The sequence below is a fragment of the Monopterus albus genome, unplaced genomic scaffold, assembly GCF_001952655.1.
Source record: "Monopterus albus unplaced genomic scaffold, M_albus_1.0 scaffold110.1, whole genome shotgun sequence".
Taxonomy (NCBI): Eukaryota; Metazoa; Chordata; class Actinopteri; order Synbranchiformes; family Synbranchidae; genus Monopterus; species Monopterus albus.
In genome coordinates this window covers 796,540-805,740 of record NW_018127990.1, presented here as the reverse complement: position 1 = coordinate 805,740, position 9,201 = coordinate 796,540, and the positions used below count along the sequence as shown (strand labels likewise).

Sequence of the window (9,201 nt, the reverse complement as noted above, 5' to 3'; positions counted from 1 at the left end):
GGAAGAGCGCCCTGATCGTGTACAAAGCATCCTTTCTGTTGTTGTGCTATCCACAGGTCATATCTGAAGCAGAAATATAAATCATAATCTGTGCCATATATACCCAAGAAGGGACTGCTCTAACCACCGCCAAACCCCCCTGTGGGAAGTATAGTTCTGTTTTTTATTTTGCTAGTACCTATACTTTAGTCTATTTAAAACACTTCTTGTATGTGAAGGAGACTCCAAGAATTCCAAATACATTTTAATTAAAAAAAAAGTTTAACTTTATTAAAATATCTTAACATAGCCATGTTACACACATACCTTCCTGTACACCACTGTCATATTCACATCAGTAATAATTTCTAAATAAATTTTTATTATTGGAAGGGAAGAGTTAGGGACTTAAGCAAGACATTTTAAAAGCAGACAAAAATGAGAGGAGTAATCTTCACATTACTATAGTTCATAGATACATTGTTCCCCAGGTCCATAAATTAAAACAGTGAAGTTAAGTCGTGAAGCACCAGACAAGACAACATGGCCATTGTCCTTTTGGAGAAGCATAAGTAATGGAGTGAGCCATGTAGTGTTTTTTCAGTGGTGACTGTCCAAATGCCAGTTGACCCACAGCGAGTAAGATGAAAGGCTAGAAAAACAACTGGGTCCATGATCATCGCCTTTTCAATATATTTTACTTGGTGTGCTATTCTGAAACATTGTTTTTAATTTAATGAAAAACCTTGGAATGAGAAATTTTACACTGTACAAGATACTTATTTAGCTCAGCAAAAGCAGCAAAGATGACTATAACGTAGTAATTGGAATTTATTCGATAATTATTTTTTCTTTTACTTAGTTACTTATAGTAACAAAAAGCTTGTGTTATAAAATTGATTTCACAAAGAATGTGAAAACATTAGCTTGTTGTTATTTAAACTAATAGGTACAAGTAGTTACAAGCAAGCCGCTTGACTTGTGGCTGCAGGTGTGTGTTGGTTCAGTTTGTCAAGCAGTTTCATCCAGGTAGTACAGTGTCAGGTCAAAATGAAACAAACTGGACTGTTGATGTAGAGGTGTTGACGCTTCTCCACTCATTCAAGGGATTGCACCAATTCTGCATCATCTGTGGAAAAGACATTCAGAAGACACCTCACCTGTGGCGTCTTTGAACCAGGATGTGGGCACACAGATAATTTGAAGCATATTAACACCAATTTATGTGACTGAATCTGAATAACTCTGGTGCATCTTCTGCAAACACAGGTCTACTCCTCCCCCAGACAGTAGAACTGATGAAGGCCAGAGTAGAGAAACTCCTTCAACTTTACACCTTCACTACAGAGACTGGTTTCATTTCAACCTGACAGTGTCACAAGCTGTTTGTAGGTTTGCTGAAGTAAAAACACTGACACCTTTATCCCCACTATGGGACCAGTGCCCTAAATTCCAGAATGTCCTGATTTCCTTCTCAGCACTGTGTTGTGGGAAAACTGCTTCGTCAGCGACAAAGGGGATGCAGTAAAGTTTCTGCATCCTCAGCGGTACTGTCCGACAGGGAGGGCCTTAAGACAGGTGAAGCTATCAGGGTGCTTGGACAGTATCACGGGGTTGGCGTCCATACGGACCTCACTGAGGCTTAGTCGTAGGTAGTAGGTGTCATTGGACCTGCAGAAGGAGTCTTTGCTGACCACAGTGATGTTGTTGTTCTGGGAGAAAAGGAAAATGAAAAATCTTAATTGGCAGAGTAAAAAAAAAAAAAAATCCACAGAATCGGGTACAAATGCCCTGTAATCTTGATTTAAATCTTTTAGCAGAAAATTAATACATATGAATGGATATAAATTAAATCTAGAACACACCTTGTACAGCAATGTGTGTATATATTTGCAGCAAAAGATACAGACCTGTAGATGTAAGATCCGAACGCTCTCTGGGATGTGTGGAATAGCTTGTAGCTGGTTATTGGCCAGGTACAGTTTGAGTAGCTTGGTCAGTTTCTGTTGGGGAAATAACCACACAGTGGAGATCCAGTTGTTTTAGTGGTTTTGTCGCTTAAAGATGAAATTGTATTTGCAAATATATACTCACTATAATCTACATATAGATAATTTGAGACTATTAAAGAAGTGACTATCAGTTATATGGATTTAACATTTTGAGAAAATGCTTTTTTTTTTTTCTTTCTGAGTGTGAGATGACAACATTGACATCAACCTCTCTTGCATACGTTAAGTATGGAGATGGACTTAGGATGTAATTAGCTGCACTTGGCATAAAGAACCCAACATGTAACTCGGCCTATAACCACAAGCTACTGAACATGTAAATGTCTGAAAGGTGTACAGTAAGAAAATACCGCATCCATCTAAGCATTCCTCTAATGAATCTATCTAATATGTTCATAGTGTCCTGTATATTGTGTAATATTTGCGCAGGGAGGGGATATAAAGGACACAATACAAGTTTCAGACAACCTGTCTTCATCCTCAACATTACATTGATTAACAGAGCTCACGTGGTTTGCTCTAAGTTTGGCTGTTTAACTGAGGCTTTTATTATTGTTGTTATTGTTCTCATCTCTTCAGATAATGTGCTAATAGATAGTTATGGTCATTTTTAATAAATGTCTTGATTTGCCCCAGACCTTCCTGACTGAAAAGTTCGGGAAAGGTGATGATGTGCACCTTGAAAGCATTAGTTTTGACACCGCTAGTTTTGAGGAAGTTGTGGTTGGCGTTGAAGGATGTGAGTTTGGTGGGGAGTGTTGGAAGTTTGACCAGTCTGTTCTCAGCTAGAGACAATTCCTCCAGCAGGGTTAGCTGTGAGAACGCCCCATCTTCAATTTCTGAGATCAGGTTCCCGGTCAGGTCAATCCTCTTCAGAGTCACTGTTGACAGATGAGAAACATTTGTTTTTAAAGTTGTAGCCATTTTGGAAGCCTCACTTGGTAAATCCCAGTTCCCTCATTTGATTGTTTGATCTGCCCAATTTAGTTGGATTAAACTGAGGTGAATCAGACAAATGACAAATTTCAAGTCTTGGACAGCATGTCCATGGTCACAGTTGGTTGAACAGTCAACAGGTTGTGACGGACAAAGTTTTCAGACTCACAAAAGTCAGAAAAGTCTTTGGTGCTGATCTTTTTGATCTTGTTGAAGCGGGCATACAGGTAGGCCGTCTCTTTAGGGAGTGTGGGAACGGTGGTCATGTCTGGACTGATGTCTTCACAGTACACTGAACCAGTCAGACACACACACAGCAGGCAGGTGGGCAAGTCTGCAACACAATCACCACACAGACATCAAGCCTCATTTAGATGAACCAACTACGGTTTTGTTTATGTTTATGTGAGCAGAGCGCTGTTGCAGGCAGGATGGAAAGCATCGCTGCCTTTGCTGTAGTCACATACAGTCATGTGAAAAAATTAGGACACCCTTTGAAAGCATGTGTATTTTGTAACATGTTTTAATATATGGTTATTTAATCTCAATTTTAACAATACAGAGAGATTAAAGTAATACAACTAAACAAGTAAAACTGAAGAAAAGTCTTTTCAAGATCTTCTGTAAATGTAATTCTACAAAAATGCCTATTCCAACTGAGGAAAAAGTTAGCACACCCTCACATGTATGCCCTCTTAAAATGGCTCAAATCACACACAGGTATATCACACCAGGTGCACATAATTAGTAGATCGTTACTCAGCATTTTGAATGAGGCTTGCCCCATCTACACCTCCAACCTTTAGTTTGGTGTGCTCCTGACTGTTGAAGTGAGAGTGAGCACCATGGTGAGAGCAAAAGAGCTGTCAGAGGCCTTCAGAAAAAACATTGTAGCAGCCTATGAGTCTGGTAAGGGATTTAAAAAGATCTCAAAAGATTTTGAAATCAGCCATTCCACTGTCCGGAAGATAGTCTACAAGTGGAGGGCTTTCAAAACAACTGCCAACATGCCCAGGTCTGGTCGCCCCAGCAAGTTCACCCCCAGAGCAGACCGCAAGATGCTAAAAGAGGTCTCCAAAAACCCTAAAATGTCATCTCGAGACCTACAGCAGGCTTTGGCTACTGTTGATGTAGAAGTGCATGCCTCTACAATCAGAAAGAGACTGCACAAGTTTAACTTGCATGGGAGGCGTGCAAGGAGGAAACCTTTGCTCTCTAAGAGAAACATCAAGGCCAGACTGACATTTGCCAGAGAGAATGTTGACAAAGACCAGGACTTCTGGAATAATGTTCTTTGGACAGATGAGTCCAAAATTGAATTATTTGGACACCAGAGCAGAGGACATGTTTGGCGTAAACCAAACATAGCATTCCAGGAAAAGAACCTCATACCAACTGTGAAGCATGGAGGTGGAAGTGTCATGGTTTGGGGCTGCTTTGCTGCAGCAGGACCTGGTCAGCTCACCATCATAGAATCCACCATGAATTCTACTGTGTATCAGAAGGTGCTTGAAGAACATGTGAGACCATCGGTTAGAAAATTAAAGCTGAAGCGGAACTGGACCATGCAACATGACAATGACCCAAAACATACTAGTAAATCAACCAAAGACTGGCTGAAAAAGAAGAAATGGAGAGTCCTGGAATGGCCGAGTCAAAGTCCAGACCTGAATCCCATTGAGATGCTGTGGGGTGACTTGAAAAGGGCTGTACATGCAAGAAACCCCTCAAACATCTCACAGCTGAAACAATTCTGCATTGAGGAGTGGGATAAAATTCCCTCAGACCGATGTCAGAGACTATTAGATGGCTACAAGAACCGTCTCACTGCAGTTATTTCAGCCAAAGGAGGTAACACTAGCTATTAGGGGCTAGGGTGTGCTAACTTTTTCCTCAGTTGGAATAGGCATTTTTGTAGAATTACATTTACAGAAGATCTTGAAAAGACTTTTCTTCAGTTTTACTTGTTTAGTTGTATTACTTTAATCTCTCTGTATTGTTAAAATTGAGATTAAATAACCATATATTAAAACATGTTACAAAATACACATGCTTTCAAAGGGTGTGCTAATTTTTTCACATGACTGTAAGTACACTTTTAAGAACCAGCTATTGATCCTAATCAGTTTGAATCTGACTGTGGCTGCAACTAAAATTATTTTTGGATTCACTGTTTAGCTGATAAAATGTCAGAAAATACATTTGCTGAAGCTCAAGGTGATGTTTTCAAACAAAAAACCAAAGATATTCAGTTTATTACGTAAAACAAGGAAAGCAGAAAACCCCTTCATTTGAGAAGCTCGTTTGGTACGTCTGAAAAATGACTAATAATTTATTATCAAAATACCTTAAATTTTAGATTAAATTTCTGTTGATCAGCTATTGATTAGTCAGTTCTTTAGCTCTAATCACACCTGTTTTATGTGACCCAGAAGAAAACCGAACAATCCAGCCAAACCTAAGCGCCATTTTAACCTGTGCTATCATTTCAGGAAGATCTCAATTTATCTACATGTGTGTGTGTGTGTGAGCCCAAGTGCTGATGAAGCAGGTCCTTCTCTTACCAGCGGCTTCTTCCCCTGGGGTAGCCTCAGGTTCATCAGCTGGAGGCAGTGTCCTCTGCAGGAGAAAATATCATCTTTTCATATATCAGCCAGTTCATTAGCTAGAGTGTTGATGGCCGTGATCCTGCTAACCCCTGGACATAGGAACATAGCACAACCTCTCACACTAAGGTGGCACATTTGAAACCTAGTAAGCATCAAACACTGCTTGAGTTCCCTGCAGACCTCCTTCTTTCATGTCATTAATTCAGGACAAGACCCCAAATCCTCCTAAACCAGTATCTGTCTGTAGTTATAGGCAGCTACCTCTTTATTCCTTCAGATGTTATTCTATTGAGAAGGTTTTAGGAGCCAGTACACTTTGGCTTTTTTGAGGAAGTGTTAAGTTTGGTCTGAAGTAACCCATAAAAGCTGTGACATTGGCCACGTATGTCCATGATTTTAGTGCAAAGTGTTTAGCTGACATTATTTCACTTCCTAGGACTGGACACTCAGTTTATAATATGCAAACTGGAATAAGTAGATAACTGACTAATTTATCCAAAGCAGAAACTGTGTACTGTGGTTTTAATGTGTGGTGTCTCAGCACAATGTTAAAACACCACTCTCTGAATTCCAGCAAAGGAATTTCAATTTATAGTAAACACTTTAATAAAGGTGTGTTGCTGAAGCAACTAGTTATAACGCAAAGTGGTGCTGAGGACTTAAAATATATTGAAAAGGTCTTGAAAAAGGTCTTAAAAGGTATTGAATTTAACATCATGATTCATACTGTATATAAGTTTTAATACTAAGAGCCAAAATGTTAAAATATTTCAAATGAAAGGTTATTACACCAATAATCCCTTTATTCTCCATGTCCACAATCTCCAGGTGGACAGCAGAACTGCACTGTTCATGTTACAAAGTCAGTCTACCAGGAATGTGTGCTTGGATGTGTTTTATTGGCTGGTGCAGTGCTTTCTTGGATGGTGTTTCAGCAAGAACCTAGCCAGGTTTGACTTTTTGCACAGTGCTGCATTGGCCAGAGTTTCTGAATCTTGTCCCAGCACAGCGGTCTCCCTGAAAGATTTGTTGACACAATTCCACAGTCAGTCTGAAAACGGACACTGTTCAGGACCCCCATTGTCAACAGTGTAACATAGATTTCCAGAATATATTAGCTAGCAGAATTCTCTCTAGCAGTCCACATTATGTTCTGTAGCCGGCTACTAGCATGCAGCTGTCAACAGTCATAACAACGGCAGTGTGCACAGTTTGTTATTGGTGGGCTACAGATTTGGGGAATTTTTTTTTTCTTTGTGGTAATGAGGTTTTTAATTTCAGTTGTTATCCTGAGTTGCTGGCTCCTTTGCTTGATGCACTTTCTCCTGATAAATTGGCTGGTTGCTGTGGAAAAGTAAACATACCTAGTTATTTTTTGTAGAAATATCATTATGACCAGGCTTAGTAAAGTAATGCTGCAGAGCTGTCATTTTGTGTATGACCCCAGAAACCTTTTAGACATCTTTAGGAGGTTGTCATTTTATCTTTCAGTAAATTTTGGCCAGTGGCTGTCTCCTGGAAAATTCAATCTTTAAACTTTTGTGTCTTAGGTTGCTAGTGAGGCATTCGACACTAAAGCCCATGACTGACACCAAAAAGTGCAGAGAAGGAATGTAATCTACCAGCAAACTGCCTGATAATAAAAGCTTGAGTCCTACATCACCATTAGTGTAATGGCTGGTTAGTTAGTATCCTGTATCACTAAGGCATGGATTCAGTCCTCTGACTATAATGAATCAAAGTAGCCTTGCTGAAGTGGCCCTCAAACCAATCAATGGGAGGAAAAAACTTTCTACATTGTGGATTAAAGACGTCAACATAAAATCCTAGACTAAGGGGTTAACTGTAGCAGGAGTATTAGGCTTAACTCTGAAGGGTTTGGTACAGGCAGATAAAAAATTGTTGGTCCCAAATTAAGTTTTTATTCATTACAACACTTCATAGAAATATTCTCTCATTTATTTCTGTCTCTCTCCTTCTGCGGATTGTTTGTGGGTTTTTCTCTTTCTGCAAGTGTTTCCCAAAGGATGAACCAGACCAGAGTTTGGTTTTGGTGCATCCAAATATTTCTTGAAGGGGTTATTGTGGTTAGTTGAAGATTACTGTAGTGGTTTCAGGGTTGAGTTTGTCTGGTGTAAGAGCAAGTGAGACACAGGAAGGGGTGTGTGTTTGTTTTCTATGTTCTTTTATGAGTTTTATAACGTAGTAGTGAGGACATTTTTTGCTTGTCCTCATGTTGTGATACACTTTCAAAGGGCTGTTTGATGGTTATGACTTTTTTGGGGTTCAGGTTAGAATTGGTTTAGGTTAGGATAGGGGTTAGATTTAGGCATTTAGTTGTGATGGATAAGGTTAGAGAAAGGGACTAGGGAATGCATTATGTCAATGAGTGTCCTCACAGAGATAGCTGTGCAACTGTAGTGTGTGTGTCTTGAAATAGAGCTGAAATGAATTACAGGTGTTACAGTGCTGACAGTTTCTGTCATCACCACATAGGAGAAAAAATGAACTAACTAAACAATGAAGTGGATTTTTAGCTTTTAGAATAATGTGGCTGGACTATTAATCCTGAATATTACCAACTGTTAAGCATGACCTCCTCCTCTCTTTGGGATTAGTAAAGTCTTATCTTACCCCTTGTCATCGTTTTTTACCCTCCCTGTTTTAATCTAATTGAGTACAGAGGATTGCATATTTTATTTGAGTTCATAAATGTATCTGTATTACCTCAATAAATCGCTTAGAATTATAATAACTGTAAAGATTGCCTTCTGGAACCCATGCTGCAAGTGAATGGCATAAAGTGATTACTGATCAAAATGGTTTACTTGATGACACTGGACTTCTTGTCAAAATGTGTTAAATATTGAACAATCCATGAAATGTTAGTAAATTTTAAACAAATGCATTTTTGAATTATTGAAGATATAAAAGTTCTTACCCTAGCCCTCCTTGATTTTAAATGGTCACTGAAGTATCTGTCCAGCCCCCTGCCAGGTATAGATCCTGGTATCATCTGTGTGTCCTGGTCAGACCTTCTGGCCGAGGCAGCCGCCAGCCACGGCACCAGCATACAGGTCAGTAAGAGTGCCTTCATGCTGTCCAAAGCAGTGTGATGATGCCAGTGCACCAGCTTGCCTTTTTAAAGCCCGAGTTTGGGTCAGCAGCTGCTCTCAGCTACAAACCCCTGTTGGGATTTGTCAAGTGACTGTATATAAAGGCTGAACCAGTAGCTTCCAGCAGACTGTTTGAGCAGAGTTTATTCGGACGGAGCACTTAACCCTTCCCTGGCCACCCACTACACATCTACTGAGAGAGAGACACACACAGACAGGATGTACAGAAAGCGACAGACACTAAAAGAGACACCTATGGAAAAAGACAAAGACCTACGTTTTTTTCTTCTGTTAAATGTCCCTTACATGTGTACAGGAAAAAACATTCACAGCAAAAATTGCAGAGAAAGCAGAAAAATTAAAAGTTGACAACCACACTGTGTGTTTTCTCAAGGGTGAATGTCTGTGGTCTCTGCCGGGCCGCACAGTAATGACTTTTATTAATCTACCCAGCTTTCATTTGGCTGGACGAATTTTTTTTTCTTCACTGGTTCTGTTTTTGTCTCCGCTGTTGGTCAGATGACACATTTAGCAGCCAGTGGGCTGATT

The 9,201-nt window shown here is 39.7% G+C and overlaps 2 protein-coding genes across 3 annotated transcripts in view; one reads left to right on the top strand and one right to left on the bottom strand.

The window, feature by feature from the left end:
* cenpp (centromere protein P) overlaps nt 1-9,201 on the top strand; it is a 52,498-nt gene that overhangs the window by 10,677 nt on the left and 32,620 nt on the right. The window lies entirely within an intron of this gene.
* ogna (osteoglycin, paralog a) lies at nt 294-8,871 on the bottom strand. Its single transcript, XM_020611198.1, has 6 exons — nt 8,478-8,871; nt 5,492-5,546; nt 3,097-3,261; nt 2,670-2,872; nt 1,890-1,982; nt 294-1,691 (listed from the first exon to the last, which is right to left on the bottom strand). Exons 1-6 carry the CDS (start codon nt 8,631-8,633, stop codon nt 1,521-1,523), a joined length of 843 nt encoding a protein of 280 aa, XP_020466854.1. The 5' UTR covers nt 8,634-8,871; the 3' UTR covers nt 294-1,520.